Source organism: Lepus europaeus, chromosome 15 (genome assembly GCF_033115175.1).
Source record: "Lepus europaeus isolate LE1 chromosome 15, mLepTim1.pri, whole genome shotgun sequence".
Taxonomy (NCBI): domain Eukaryota; kingdom Metazoa; phylum Chordata; class Mammalia; order Lagomorpha; family Leporidae; genus Lepus; species Lepus europaeus.
In genome coordinates, this window is record NC_084841.1 from 17,096,820 (window position 1) to 17,113,980 (window position 17,161).

Consider the following 17,161-nt stretch of genomic DNA (forward strand, 5'->3'; position numbering starts at 1 on the left):
TTCTATCTGCTGTTTTTCTCTCCAAATGTCACAACAGCCATGGCGAGGCCTGGGACAAAGCTGGGAGCTGAGAACTCAATTCAGGTCTCACGTTTGCTTTGGCAGGAAACAGGTGCCAGAAGCCAGAACCATGTACTCTGATATGGGACGCAGGTGTCTTTGCCACAAGTGTAAACAACCATTGCTAATGAATTATATTTGTTTCTTGGTTTATTATATAAATTATTGGCAATGATGACTGCTAGCATGTGAAGGAAAGAGAAAAAAATACGAGAATATGAATATCACAAAAGAAAATGCCTTAGTGTAAGTCTTTACGTAGCTGTAGACATTTGAAATGATACATTAAAATTTTAAATACATTTAATTGCAATAATAATTAGCATTTTTAAAGCTTACTATTCGATAGCATTCTCAATGTTTATATAAGTTAACTTAATAAATCCCCATAAAAGCTCTATGACTCAGTATTATTAATATATCTTATTTAACATAGGGGGAAACCAAAATACAGAGACTGGAAGAAATTTGTCCACATTCACATACTAGAAAGTTTTAGGCTGACACTTACACTAGGTCAGCTATATTGCCCAAATAATCACTATGTAGTCTGATTGCTTTAATTAGAATGTATCATGGGAAAGGACTTTGCTAAGCAGAAGGCACAATGACCAATACATTTATCACTATTATTCTGACCTAGGAAACAGAAGAGGTTATTGCAAACAGTGCCTGTAACCACGAGACATCACTGTAGTCAGTCCATCAAAATCCCCAGTCCAAAGCAGGCCCCTCATTCACTGATCAGAGATTTGTTTCTGATGATAGTTATTATTTTGACAAACTCATTTTTTAAACCATAGAGTTTTGCTGTCTCTTCAGCAAGAGATCAAAACTAATTTGTCTTTACAAATGAGATTTATGATTCTTAAGTTGTCAATGTTTGTTAGTAACTGATTTCTGAAGCAGAAGATGTTGACTGTCATTGGAACAGGGTACAAGCCGTGCTGTACCATAATCTGCTTTTCATAGCTCAGCTTTGATGTGTGAGAATGCATTGATGTCTCGTGATTTCAATGTAGTGTTCTGTCTCATATGAATGCTCTCAAAAATTGTAAATGCTGTTGGCATATTTGGGAGTTATAGAACACAGAAGTGCATAAGCTTAGTTTGCCATATTGCATGTTCTCCTTTCTGAACAAGATGGCTCTGACAATACTCCTTTTCAATGCCTCTATGTTACTAATCATACCTAACTGAAGAAGAAAAACTCCACTGACAACACTTATTAATTATTATTTTTAAAAATATTGTTGCTATAGACTGTTCAATTGTGCAATTCATCAAATATTTGCTGAGTGCCTACTATGCTCTACAGACTGTACTAGCCAATTATATATTGAGGAATATATAATCAAATACAGTATGATATCCATCATTGAAGAGTCTAGTTTATACCATCAAATACAGTATGATGTCCACCACTGTTTGTGCAGTCTAGTTGCTGACATGTATGAGAGAAGATCACAATCCTTAACAGAGGGATAGTAGAGACCTTGCATCAGTGTCAAGAAAATAACTCTAGCACAAGACCTAATGTTTCAGGCAAACCTTCCTGCATATGACTTTTGATTGACATCGGAAGGCTATATGGAGATGCCCAGGAGACAGTGGAGTCAGAGTGAGGGGTGAAGAAAGCATTGTAGGAGGCTGCAAGAACAGTGGTATTAGTGAAGCATGGAGGTAGTGTGAGGAACTATATACTGTTACATATTTTATTGGCAGCAGACAAAGAGAATAACCAGGTATGTAAAGAGATTTAATTCTGTAGATTATGAGAGGTAGTTGAAATAACTAGGGATATGGAGACTGAAGGAGAACAGACAGAACATGTCTGCTAAATTTAGAGATACATTAACTTTTGTTTAAAAACAGACATTTCCTCTCCCCACTGCACTCAACCTATCCTTCCTCTCAACTGGGAGAAATTGTCAAGCCAATCCCTCTTAGGCATTTGTTCATGTGTTCTCCCCTTATTACAACAGCAGAAATCCTGCAACGTCAGATTTCCTGTGGCACAAGTAGGGTATGCTGTGAAGTATGGATGTATTTGGTCTACACCTAGAAGGATGGTGGAGACTTTAGAGAAATTTAAGAGGTAAGATAGCATAGTATAGTTACATGCCACAATGTTGAAAAAGAACTTGGATTTGTATGGAGTCAAGGTCATAGTTTGGCTTGACTTCATTATCAATTAAATCTAGAGACATGCAGTACCTAGGACCATCATTAGGTTTTAAGATAGCACATTTGTAATTTGCATTTACCCACTTTGATACTCTCTGCCTTCTGATCAGAATATCTAATCCATTTACATTTACCAATTGTATATAGTTACATTTTCCATTTAATTTTTAGTTTCTTTATTACTTCTTTTTATGCCTCTATTCCTCTCCTGTAGATTTTTAGCATTATATTAATATTTTCAAACTCATTATTAATTCATTTACTATTTTTTTTCATTTTTTTAGTTATTTTCACACTATCTACTTTAGGTTTTGCTATGGGCATCTTAACTTATCAGGTTCAACTCCATACTAACTTCATTCCAAAAAACTATAGAAATGTTAGTCCCTATGTACAAACATACTATTTGTATACATAATATATACATATATTGTAACATCTGTATTATATCCACATATATCCCAAGTCAGTAAAACATGGTGATAATTATTAAATTTTGTAATTTTATGCTTCCTTAAGCTGCAATAATAGAGCTCTGTGTTCTTTTGGATTCTTTCACCCTGGGAAACTTCTCTGAGCCACTGCTCTTGGCCCTGAATGAATGCAGTAGCTTTTAATCTTATCATGCAGCCCTTCATGGAGTGAGAAAGATTGGCCCCATATAATCAGACTTCTGAGGTAGAACCTCAAGGAATGATTTGAGTTGAGTGGAGCAAAGAAATTTCTGAACTCTGAGCCATTCTCACTATTAATTTAGCTTCTGAAACAAAAACTGGAATTGGAGGGGATGAGAAAATCTGGCACTCTTCCCCATTGGCTTGAGATATCCCTTGACTTGTTGCTGAGGGGCAAAGAGTTATGTGCCTCCAGCCAGTGCCTCCATCAAGAAAGTAGTGAGACAGGAAAGAAAGGGAGGCAGAGAGAAAGTTCTGGGTACAGTTCCATAGTCTTTGATATTTTTATCAATCTTTAGTAGACTTTCTTAAATAAATGGTTTTGTACTTGCTGTATGCCCTTGGGAAATTTTCCAGAGATACTAATTTTTTGTTAAAAAATAATTACAACTAAATATGCTTGCTTTAGTGGTGCCATGGGTTGAGTGTTTCCCCAGTAGTACATGTTTTGGGACCATCATTCTTCAATGTGACAGTCATGGGAGAGGGCCCTAGTGGGGAATGTTTGGGACACAGAGTAGAGCTCTCACACTTGGATCAATGCTTGTCTGCAGAAGTGTGTGGGAAAGGGTTAGTTCTCAGGAGAGATGTACCCCTGACCACCCACTTTCCACCTTAACGTTTTAAGAAATGCTTGAAATGGTTTATCCTCTTCTTTAGGTAAGCATTCTCCTGAAAACTGTTTCTTTTAATTTTCTAAATAACTCTTACTCTTCATGGAAATGCTGACATTGACTCTGTCCCTATTTTCAAACACATCTTATATAGAGTAGCTGATCAGTGCAACAAAATGGATGCATTTGAAAACCATTGAATGGGTGCAACTGAAAACCTTTATACTTAGTGAAATAAGACAGTCCTCCAAGGACAAATACCATATATTTTCCTTGATCTGTGGTAATTAATAGAGTTCAAAAACTGTAATGTATATGGGGGAAACTGATATTTTGAGAATTGATTATTGTTTGCAGCCCTTGTCTCTACTGTTGTGGAACACTTTTTTCTTCTTACTTTTTTTGAATTATTTACTTAGTAGAGGGTTAATTTGTATTATAAAATAAACTGGATGTATGTCATTATAAAAAATAAAGAATAAGAAAGGAAGGGTGAGGGTGGTTGGGAGTGTAGGCAGGAGAGAGGGTAGAGTAGAAAGTATCACTATGCTCTTAAATCTGTATGTATGAAATACATGAAGTTTGTTCACCTTCTATAAATAAAATTATTGTTAAAAATAAAGTAACTGATAGAACAGAGTTACTCTGAAAATATTACATCTTATTCTTTAAGCTATTAAAATGTGGGAACAATGATTCAGGTCAAAATAGCAAATAGTCTTTTGTTCAGGTAATAATAATGGATCAAAATCTTAGTGTGTCTGGATTATATTTTCCCTTGAGGAAGACAATTAAATGAAAATAAATTCAGGCCAATTTATTTAAATAAACATTTTGCTGAGTATCTAGACATATACAATAACACGTAGACTGTAATTGCTTCATCAACAGATACAATTAAGCTTTTTTTTCCCTTAGTGATCCCTATATGTTTCCCTCAAACTTTATTAATTAAACAGTTGCTTTTTTTAGTTCTTGTTAGTTTTAATTTTATTATCACCATGCTTATTATTACTTTTGGCTTCATAAATTTAAAAGTTGTATCTTACTTGAGATAGCTTCCATTGTTTAAGTATTTGATGAGACACTAAACACTTTGCTAAGTTATAATGATTTGAGAAAGGCATAGATTTTTGACTTTAAATTTCCTATTTGTTGATGTGTGGCATAGATTTCTGAAGAAGAAAAAAGTCACTACAATCTACATATTACTAAAAATATAACTGTTATATTTTCATTTCCACCAATTGCCCTGTTATACTCATTTTTAAAACAATCTTCTAATTGTGTCTTTTATTCTGTGTCCTGATGACAACACCCAAACTCCCCTTTACTCTGCCATTCTTTTATTCCAAGTGGCCCATGTAGTTTGTCTTTTAAATACCCTTTAGAGCAAACATAACCTTATCTTCGATAAAATGCTTATCTGTTCCCAGTCTTTACAGCAGACCTTAGGTTTATTCTGCCAAGACAGTGAAACAGCTTGCTCTAGCGGAAAGAAAATGAGGTTTAGAAAAATAATGATTAAATGTAGGCTCTGTGCTCCATAGCTCTAATAGTAAACATGCAGAATCTCTGTTTTCTCATGTTAAAATTTGTGCACAGGAGGACCTCACTGAATAGTAAAGAAGGTGCTCAAAAAATTCAATATCCTTGCCCTGAGCTATCTCTGACTCTATACCTTCAGTAGTCCTTTATTTTAAATCCACTTATCAGCTCATTCGTGGGAATTATTTTTCTTCCATTCAGGTCACAGAACCTCTGCTTTACCCCAATACCAAAAACTCCCGATGCTTTTGCTCATATTCTCCCATACAGCCTTCTCAAATTCCTCAAGGAAGCATCTACTGCTTCTTTCTCACAAAGTCTTCCTCCTTAATTATTTTATCCTACTTACTCAGTATTAGCAATTTCTATCAAGTGAGAATAGGAAAACAAATATATTTTGGTGATCACATAGGAAGTTCCTTTCTAGCAGGAAGGATTTATTACTGAGTTTATTGCAATATTTTTATAGTGCATGTGTGAACTGTTTTATCAGAACATTTGACCACTATTATTTATAATATCCTGATCATCTTTCAAACATGAAAGTGCCTAATTTATATCAATGAGTAGTCAACATGTTTATTCTGAAATTTTTTTAGATAATTTATCATAACTACTTTCTTGAATTGCATTAAATGTTATGTCTGTTGTTCCTGGTCACTGTTAGAATTACGATCTTTCCCTTGAGGCCATTACCAAATGGCTCTAAAGAAAGGTGACATTTACAGTTTTTTACCATTTGAGACCCAAATATAGGCATCATATTTGAAAGAAGCTATTTCCTTTTTTCTAACTTCATTTTCATATTATGTTTGTAATTGATGTACTCTTTAGCTAATATGCAATCTGAAAATTAATTGTATTCTCTTAATTCATTGAATGGTCTAGAGAAACTTACAAAATGAATTCATTCCTCTAATGTTTACTGATTAATATATTATTTTCTAAACAACTAATCTTTAAACAATAAAGATAATATAATTGCAAATACATGTGACACAGAGCTATTTTTCAAAACAATCGATAAGTTGTAGAGAAATGGGAAAGAGATATGAAATCTATCTACATAGGGCAGTCCTTTAGCACTTGGAGATAAGCAAAGAATCTGAACTTTTAACAGGCAAAACTGATCCAAATAATACAAGTCAATATTACAGATTTTGTAGACCTTGAAATTCTCCTATTTGCTGTGTTGTTGCTTTAAGAGATTTAAAAGAATGACTTCACAAACAATATCATGATAATAATTAATATCTAGATACTTGGTCATTGGGATGTATTTCATTCTATCATTATAATAACATAATTTATCTGGAAACATAAATACATTTCACATTGGATATCTAGCTTGAATCCTCATACAAATAAGAACTATAGATCTGTTTCACAAATCTAATGAATTTATAAACCCATAGCTATTATTCAAGCCTTTAGCTATGACTCAGTGCTGTAGGAATTCTGTGGCTCTGTAAAAATTAAAGAAACTGAATCTAAAATAATAAATTGTCATGAAGATTTGGGTTTTTTTTCTATAATGCATCCTTTTTTATATGTATTTTATTTGTATGGAATATTAATAAAACAATTGTATATTTTCAACTGTATTTTTATAATGAGCCTCACCAATGTTAAACTATCATGTTTCAATTTGGCATATTTTCAGATATTAGGTCCTTTTAAGGCTTTTAATCATTTAATACTATTTTATGTATTTATATATTTGGGATATATTTGGCAGGGCCCATAGTTAACCTGTTTTAAAGAATTTTTAGTGCCTTGTGTTGAGATTTTATCTATTTTTCAGTAAACTGTTGAAAATTATAAATTAAAATTGTTATTATCATCAACTGTAGAATAAGAAAATAATGCAAAAATTAACATAAATCTTCTGCTAATGCACCTGGGAAGGAAGGAAGGTGATGGCCCAAGTATTTGAGTGTTTGCCAACCACATGGGAGACCAGAAGTTGTTAAAACCCTTGGCTTTGGCCTGACCCAAGCATGGCTGGTGCAGACATACAGAGAGTAAAACAGTGTTTGGAAATTTCTCTCTCCCTCTCTCTTTTCCTCCCTCCATCCTCCCTTCCTTCTTCATCTCTCTGTCACTATGCCTGTCTAAAGGATGGAGTAAAGGAGGAAGAAAGGAAGAAGAAAGAAAAAAAAAGAAAAAGAAAAACATCCATGTATTTTATAATACTACCCATTTTCTATGAACTTTTTGAAGCTTTTTTTCTCACACATAGATTCCAAAATAATTTTGCACCCAAAGAATGTTAGCCTTTTCAATTTCCATGAGCTATTTGAAGAGTCTTTGTGTGTGTGTATACATCTGTATTTTCCCAAACTTATCATGAGCAGCTGCAGCTATATAAAGATACCAAGAACTTTTATTCCTGCACACAATCTGAGCCCAGTCACCAAAAAGTGTTCACCTTTTCTTCTTAAGGGGCTTATACACCTGCCTGCCCGTCCCAGTGTGGGCTAGATGGGACTCAAGCTCTAGTTTCTTATTAAAATGCAGCCAAGCAAATCTCTGTTACCTCAGTAAAATTTATTTCTACTTTTGCTTTCCTTTTTACCCTTTCCCTCCCCATTTCTTTTCTTGTTTGGTAAAATGATTTCCCTGTTCTTTAGCTTCTGTAAGTGTAGTTAATGGAAGCCGAATGCCATCAGCACATTTTCAAGTGACTTTATGAGAAACATGACTTCAGAAAAATGATTCTCTTGAGAGTCCTAAACACTAAGTACAGCACAGCTGTGAAAAAGCCAGACAGGGCAGACTCCTCAGAGAATAACATACTTAGCTAAGCCTGCAGTCGCTGAATTCCATGTCTCCTTTTATTGGTTTGCTTCCCCCTTGTCCCATTGAGGTTTCCCACATAAAGTTCTGCCTTCTTTTTTTCTCTCAATACTCATAATTTGCACACAGTATCTTCCTATTTTCATAGAATATGTTTTGAATTATCCGCATACATTCAAGAGATTTAATAATCTGTTGTATATTATTCAGGTACCAAGTTTTAAGTTTTGTTACAAGCCAATGGTTATCTCCACTAATATCTCCACTAAGAATTAATAAATCAACCCAGATGTCCATCAGCTGCAAATTGGATAAAGAAATTGTGGAGTATGTACACTATGGACTACACAGCAATAAAAAAAAAAAGCCAAAATCCTGTCATTTGCAATAAAAATGGATGCAAATGGAAACCGTTATATTTGGTGAAATAAGCCAGTCCCAAAACATACTATAAGTTTTTCCTGATCTGTGGTAACTAATAGAGTACCTAAAAGGTAATGTATAGAAGTGAAATTGATACGATGAGATGTGATGATTTTGAACAGTCCTTGTCTTGACTTTTGAGGAAATGTGTTTTTTTCTTCATACTATTTATTGAACTCTTTACTTAGTGTAGAGTTATTCTTATGAGTATGAAGTTAACAAAAAATATAGCTTTGTGAAAAATAAGAATGAGAATAGCAGAGGGAGGAGGAAGAAAGGTGGGAGAATGAGGTTATAGTGAAAAGCATCAGTATGTTCCTGAATCTGTATATATGAAATACATGAAATTTATATACACTAAATACATCTTTTAAAAAATAGAATTAACAAAGTAATTCATGAAAGATAGTTTCTGGCATTTGAGACTAACACAATATTTTTTAATGTGAGCTTTAAAAATTATCCTTGTACAAAGTCTAGTTTCTTCTTTTCTACAAATCTTAGCTATTTTTCTACATTTTATTATTTAGCAGATGGAAAAGTAATTTTACTTTTAGTGGCCTATTTTCTTAGAAAACACCTAAGATTCCAACAGCTGCTTGAAGGAAAAATTTTGTCCACAAGGCTATATAAAATATTCATTAAGATAAAATAGTTAATCCTTTTTGAGCACTGCTTACATTATCTCTTTCCTGAGCATTCGCAATATGAATTTAAATAGAATGTATATATTCTTAGAATCGTTAAAGAAGCATGTGAGCTAAAATTGCAGTTATATGCAAAGCTAAAAGATCATGACCTACACAGAAATATACTGATTTTTGTTAGTTGTTTCTATCATCTAATAATTAGGGATAATCCTGAGCAAATATTTTGGTACAAGATCATTGAAATTCTTACACTTTGTTGGATATTTTACTAGATTATGAACAAAGTGTTTAACTGTGTTGATTTTTCTTTATGTAGACAACATTATATGTGAATATTATGCCATTTTACCAGTTAGTTGAAATAGTACATAGATCAACACATTCATCTAACATGTATTTATCAACGACTCACAATATTCTAGGCAATATTTGGTCCATCAGGAAGAATCTAGAACAATCTATGCCCTTGTGGCATGTATATGCTAATGAGAAAGAGAACTAAGCAAATAACATACACTGCTCATGGAATGTGACTACTGTGTTAACATTTTACTACAATACTCTCTTTAATCCCCAACAAAAAAAAAACAAACTTGCCATTAGAAAGAGAATGAGAAATTTTTCACTCAAGTAATGATGACCATAAATTATGCCAATTTTTAAAATATATTTGCTGGAGAGGACACTGTGGCATAGCAGATCAAGACGCTGCTTGTAATGCTGGTATCTCATAGAGACACTAGTTAGTGCTCCAGCTGCTCCAATTCCCATCCTGCTTGCTGCTAATGGCCTGGAAAAAGCAGCAAAAGATGATCCAGTTCCACCCACTTGGGACAGTTGGATGAAGCGCCTCACTCTTTGGCCTGGCATACCCCTGGCTGTTGCAGCCATCTTGGGAGTGAATCAGCAGAGCTTTCTCCCTCTCCCTCTCTCTCTGAAACTTACATATATATGTTGAGATAGGATGTCACATTGTATCCTGAAGTGTGTTTTGTTGCTGAGCTTAGGTGTCTGCACATGTAATAAAGCATATAGTGTGTTGGAAAGACCCCTCAAATGTAAAAGAGGTGGGCATCATTATTTCATTCACCAGAAGCCATTTGAATGAAATAGTAGCAATGTCCTGAAAATTTATACAACACAGAGGCAAGAAATCAGTCCATCAGAAGATCAAGGGAAGGAGAGCACTATAATAAAAATTGGAAATTAAGCTGAGGCCAAAAAGGATGGGAATGGAACCAGATATTACGTGTTTGCTAGGCATGAAACTGAACTTAAACTTTCTGGGAAGTTGGATTAGTGCTTGGTAATGTCATTGCTTTCCGACTGTTTGCTGGGTTCAGTGGTGGTGGTGATGGTGACGATGGTGATGATAAAATACCCAGTGGTAAGTAATAATATAATCCTAAATTAGTGCCTTGCCTAATAACCTTGTGAAAAGATAGTGAAAGGAAAAAATACAAACAACATGCCCAAACATGGTAAGCTATTTGACATCTTGACACTTAGTTTTCACAAAATATTTTCACTATCATTCTTCAGTGAGCAAAGATCTATTCATCCTGAAGAAGGATGACCCATACCCCACATTGCATCCACTAACATGATAAAAGCTGGTTGTTTACTCCAAGGACCTGGAACTATCACAGGTTTCAGGCTGATTCAAAAACAGCTCTGTCTTTTGACAACCTCTCACAAAGAACAATTAGATCCATCTGTGTCTAAAGCTTTAGGGAGGCAGGCTACTACTCATTACAAGTAAGACTAGGGATAACAGTTCATTTCATATAAGGTACCATTTGTCATATGCTACTTCCTGTCACATAAAAAAACACACTTATAGAAGACTTTCTTCAATGTGATGCCTTCGTTTGACCCTCTCACCGGACTCTTGAATCTAACAAACTTTTGGATTTGGAAATTTGTACTTCTAACATGATATTTTCTACATTTAGGCTTTCTGATATTTTTTCTCTTTTTGCTACTTAATTATCACATTAAAATCATAGTTTGTTAATATTTTAGCTTCATCAAATTTTTGTTAGTCATCAAAACAGAACACACAATAAATTAAACAACTTTTTGCATGTTGTCTAGATATAAGTGCCTAAATTTTCCTCATTTTTTGAACTCTAAAGACTTTCAGAGTTTAATTGTCTTTTGATTATTTGTGTTATAAACTTCAGCATTTCTCCAGTATCTGTTCATGCTCATGAAATAACACTTATATCTATTCACCAGGCATTTCCTTAATAATTATCAAGAGAACATGAAAAGACTTCAGGAACAAGACTGATGAATGACGCAGGTTAATATACATCAACTATCAAATACAGCATTTTTCAGAATGCTCCAACAAACACTGAAGATGTATCTAGACAGATGGATTGATAGAGACAGAGATATACAATATAGAGATGCACTCAAATTTAACCATGTAATCTGGACAAGTAGAACAACAGCTTCAATCCATTGAGTAAACTGGCCAGTATTCAGTAAAAATGCAAGGAGTGCTCATTAATTAATTTTTTCTTCATTTGCATCACAAATATGACCTTCTTTAGAGTTGCCTCCTGATCACAAACATACTTCAAGAACAAAAATATTGGTCATGGATGGAACTATTATTTAAAGATTTATTTGTTTATTTGAAAGGCAGAGTTATGGTGTGTGGGGTGGGGTATGGTGTGATACAGAGAATCTTCCATTGGCTGGTTAACTCCACAAATGACTGAAAAGCCTGTGGGGGCCCAGGTTGAAGCCAGGAACTGGGAACTCCACCCAGGGATCCCAATTAGGTGGGAGGGGCACAAGCACTTGGGCCATCTTCTGGTGCTTTCCGGAAGTCACAGTGGAGCCTCCATCCTGATAACGGGATGCTGCTGAAAAAGTCTTGGCTTAACCCACTGTGCCACAATACAGCCCCTGGGCTGAATGTTTACCTCCCCCCTAAATTCATGCATTAATTATCATGTTAAGTATTCAGAGGTGGGCTTGGAGGGGAGAGAATAATTGGGTCATGATGGTCCACCCTCACAGATGAGATCTCTGTCGTTCACAGAGGAACCCCAGAGGGATCTTTCTCTCTTTCTGCCATGAGAGAATGCAAGAAGGCAACCAGGCCGTAGGAAAAAGCCTTCACCAGACTCTGAACTCCACAGCCTCCAGACTAACTCAGCCTGTGCTTCTTTTGTGACAGCAGCCTGAACTGACAAAGCCAGAAACTGACATGAAGCAGTAGGGATGCTGCGAGCAAAATACCTAAAAATGTGGAAGTAGCTTTGGAACTGTGTGATGGGTAGAGGCTGGAGGAGTTCTGAGTTGTAAAAGAAGACGGTTAGGGCAATCTTGTAAGGGCTCAGAAAGAAGAGGAAAACTATAGATAAATATTCCATCTTCTAATTGAATACCTAAATAATCAGAAAAAATGCAGGTGAAAATATGGATAGTAATATCCACTCTGATTAAGACTCAGAGAGGGGCAAGTGCCTTGGCTCATTAGGCTAATCCTCTGCCTGTGGCGCTGGTAACCCAGGTTCTAGTCCCGGTTGGGGCGCCAGATTCTGTCCCAGTAGCTCCTCTTCCAGTCCCGCTTTCTGCTGTGGCCTGGGAGGGCAGTGGAGGATGGCCCAAGTGCTTGGGCCCTGCACCCGCATGGGAGACCAGGAGGAAGCACCAGGCTCCTGGCTTCAGATCAGTGCAGCATGCAAGCCGTAGCGTCCATTAGGGGAGTGAACCAACGGAAGTAAGACCTTTCTCTCTTCTCTCTCTCTCTCACTGTCTATAACTCTCTCTCTGTCTCTCTCTCTCACTGTCTAAGTCTGCCTGGAAAAAAAAAGACTCAGGAAGTGAGGAACATGTTACTGAAAACCAGAGGAAAGCAGATCCTTGCTTAAAAGTGGCAAAGAAGTTGGGTGACCAGTGTTCATGTCCTAATGTTTTGAACAACATTAAAGGGATGAAATTTTATGTTTGTCTGAGGCAGTTTATGGGCAAAGTGTTCAAGGAGCAGAGTGGTTGCATATGATTTCTTGTAATAAAATGTGAGGGGAGAGAAACTGATCAAAGAGGATATTGTTTAAAAGCTGCAGCAGGTCCAGGAGGAAGAGCATCAGTTGGAGAAGTATGTTACTGAGATTTAAAGGGGCTTGCTCTGCTCGATGTTGGATTTTTGAGCACTCAACAACTCTTGATTTTGTTTTCTTATTTATCTATTTTTGATCAGTGATGTCTACCCTACACCTTTCCTAGCATTGCATTTTGGAAGCACATACATGTGTTGTTATCATGGGTTCACAGATGGAAACGAATTTTGCCTCAGGGTGAATCATACCTTAAAACCAATCTATGCCTTGTTTATATGATAATCATATGAGACTTTAGTTGATGCTGGAATTAGTTAAGACTTTGGGACTGTTGGGATGGAATAAATATATTTTGCATGCCAGAAGGACAAGCAGTTTGAGGGGCCAGTAACAGAATGTTAAAAGTGTTTGTGTCCCTCCGAAATTCTAACATTATGTACTTACAAAAGGGATCTTAGACGGATTAACACTGTGGCATCGTAGGCTAAGCCTCTGCCTGCTCCGCCAGCATCCGATAAGGGCTCTAGTTCATGTTCCAGCTGCTCCTCTTCCAATCTAGCTTTCAGCTTATGGCCTGAGGAAGCAGTGGAAGGTGGCCCAAGTTCTTGGGCCCCTGCGCCCATGTGTGAAGAAGCTCCTGCCTTTGTGGCCATTTGGGGAGTGAACCGGTGGATGAAAGAACTTTCTCTCTCTCTCTCTCTCTCTCTCTCTCTCTCTGTAACTCTGCTTCACATAAATAAATAAAATATTTAAAGAAAAGGTGGGGGGTGGTAGACTAGAGAGCTCTTTCTCTTTCTCTATCCTTGTGGATACCCAGAAAATACAACCATCTGCTAAATAGGAATCAGATCTCTTCAGAGGCCAGATATGTTGCATCTTAGTCTGAGGTATCCCAGCCTGTGAGAATCTGGAAAGTAAATATTTTGTGTAAATTTAAGCCACCCTGTCTGTGGCACTCTAACATAGACATTATTCATGTCACTTTGTGGGATGGATTTTGATGAATATAGAGAATAAGGCATGCATAATCAATTCCTGAGAACTCACCATATGCTATTACTGTGTTCAGTGGTGCCTGAATACTTGATACATTTTTTTGTCATTCTTCAACACGTAGCATAAAATCTTAGGAGATATGTGTCTATTTCTGCCTATGTCAATAAAACAGTATTTTTGCTTTAAAGTCTACTTGATGTTTTTAGTTTCATTCTTTGAGACTGAAGGACTTAAAACAAACCTCACGTTTCTCTCTCTTTTTTTTTTTTTTTTTTTTTTTGTTCTCCAGTCATCCTAGGCATTGTGACCAGGAATTCACATAGTGAAAAATACTTGTACATTATGGTAGTTGTAGGTGTATGAGTGGACACATATAACAGAATGAATGGGAGTCAGTCCCAATACATGCTGCAAGATGAATGGATAAGTCAGGAAAAGAGGCATCTTTTTACACCTCAGTGGTGCTGATGGAAGTTGTGTATGTGTGTCAGAGAGAGAGAGAGAGAGAGAGAGAGAGAGAATAGTAAGAGAAATCTTTTTACAAATTATAGGCTTTGAACAAGTCCAAAATTTATGGAACCATAGAAATGATACTTGAACTATTCATTGATAAACTGTATCTCAGACCCAGTACACACAATTATCACAGTGAATAAAATACACATAGTAAATCATCTTTTTCAAACATTAACTTTTAGAAAGGGAATAGAGATCTTAAAGTCATCATAGAATTTATTGATGCCTATTCATTCTGGGTTTTATGCGAGTAGCTTAATATGATTAGTGGTGAGAACTATTCTTTGAGGTTGCATTACTGAAAAGTTGAGATTTGCTAATTGAATAATATCTAACATCACATCAATGCTTGTAGACACTTTTTCAACCATTGATATTGGATATTTTGTGCAAATTTTATGGCATTTCCCCTATACTTTGACTTGGGTAAAGTCATTACATTTTCAATCATCATGTGCTGTAAATCACATTCTACATCATCATTCAGATTTGGTCAGAGAATAGTTTTTGTTTGTTTTTGTTTCATATTGAGGCACACAGAAAAGGAAATAGTCATTTTTCTCACCTAACGGCACTACTGCCCACATCAAGGTCTTGCGCTGTGACAGCACCGATGATGGTCCCGACGGGAGTGTCTTCGTACACCTCCATAGTGTACAATGGCTTGCTAAAAACCGGGGGCTCATCGACATCCAGCACGCTGATCTTTACTGTGGCTGTGTCTTTAAAAGGGCCTGCCGAGTGGAACCGGTGGTCTAGGTGCAAGTTGGAGGCCTCTACTTTAAATGTATATGCCTTCTTTGTTTCAAAATCTAATGGCTGAAGTAAGGACAAATCAAGATGAGGAGGTACATTTATAGTCATACAGATATGGCACAAATGATAAACATTGCTTCAGAACTATTTTCAAGTTACAACTAATCATAGTAATTTCAAGATTTAAATTTCGTTTATAATTAATGGATAACAGAAGGACAAGATATATATTTTTTGAAAAAAACAAACCTTCTGGGAAACTTGTGCAGATAATCAGTTGCATACTTTAAAATCCTAAAATATACCTGGGAACGTGCATGCCAGATGGGGTTTGTTCATTTTATATGAACAATGATTAAGTTTAAGGAACGTATTTCTCTGTTCTTATCCAATACTGACATCTAGTGGAACTAAGAAATTACAAGAATTACAAGCAGAACAGCACAAAAGTGGACTTGGATAACTGAAGAAGCTACCTATTTGGTATAAGGAACTATGGGGTTCTTTTGAGGACATTCTCCCCTGATATTTTGATAACAATGTAATTTTCTCACAAATAGTGTTGAATGCCTACTTATTATCACTCAGAATCTGTATCAGGATATAAAAGCATACCCACTTGGGAATTATGAAAAAAAAATTATTTTTGTATCCTCAGACCCATATATATAATTAGTGAGCCCTGTAACGCATTATCAGGATATATTACCAAGAATTGTAAGTTTATTTTTTAAAAAATTTGTTTTTATTTATTTGAAAGGCAGAAGTACAGGGATACAGGGACAGGGACAAAGGTGTGTGTGTGGAGAGAGAGCGAGCGAGAGAGAGACCCTCCATTGCTCCCAAATGGCCACAATGACCAGGACCACCCCAGGCCAAAGCCAGAATCCCTGAGTTTCTCCCAGGTCACACTGTGGGTGCAGGGGCCCAAGGACTTGGGGCATCTTCTACTGCTTTCCCTGGTGCATTAGCAGAGAGTTGGATGAGGAGTGGAGCAGCTGAGTCTCAAACCAGTGCCCATATGGGATGCTGGTGTTGTAGGCAGTGGTCTAGCCATCAATGCCACAATATAGGCCCCAAGAATTATCAGTTTAAACATAAGCAATCAAATGAAAGAAGGCTGTGACACATCACATAGGAAGTCATCTTCCACTGATACTCAATTCACCCTCACTGTGAACACTGGACTTTTCTTCTCAGTAACTGCAAATATATTCCCCACATAAGGTGCCCTTGTGGCGGTTTGTGTGATAAGTTTAAAGTCAATGGCCCTGAATGCTAATCAACTATGAAAAATGCAATGTGAATTTAACATAGTAATTTTCTTGATCTTTAGACATTTCTACTTTCCTTAGTAATTCCCTCTGCTGTGATGCTAAGGAATTGTCAACATCTGTACCTCCTGTTGGTACTCCTGGGAAAATAAAGCAAATATCTTTTTCTTTAAATACAAGATTGTGCTTCCTTTCACATGGCGAAAAAAATCATAAAATCCTCAAAACCCCAGGAGTGTCAAATTGTTAAATCAGCAACAGGAGTCACTGTGTACTTACACCCCATGTGGGATCTGTCCCTAATGTGTCGTCTAAAGCGAAGTGATGCTATAACTAGTACTGAAACAGTATTTTTATACTATGTGTTTCTGTGTGGGCACAAACTGATGAGGTCTTTACTAATTATATACCGAATTGATCTTCTGTACATAAAGAGAATTGGAAATGAAAAAAAAAAAACAACCTGGTGTTAAAATGGAAATGGCATAGAAAATTAATTAATTTGAAAAAAAATTATGTAGGATCTCTGTCTTTAATGTGCTGTACATTGCTATTTAATGCTATAATTAGTAATCCAAT

At 36.1% G+C, this 17,161-nt stretch overlaps 1 protein-coding gene across 2 annotated transcripts in view; it reads right to left on the bottom strand.

Moving 5' to 3' along the window:
- The window catches only part of CDH12 (cadherin 12), a 293,010-nt gene that overhangs the window by 26,008 nt on the left and 249,841 nt on the right, over nucleotides 1-17,161 (bottom strand). For both annotated transcript variants that reach the window (XM_062211772.1, XM_062211771.1), the window contains one exon: nucleotides 15,118-15,371. In XM_062211772.1, the coding sequence (XP_062067756.1) occupies nucleotides 15,118-15,371 (254 nt within the window). The remainder of the gene's footprint in view (nucleotides 1-15,117; nucleotides 15,372-17,161) is intronic.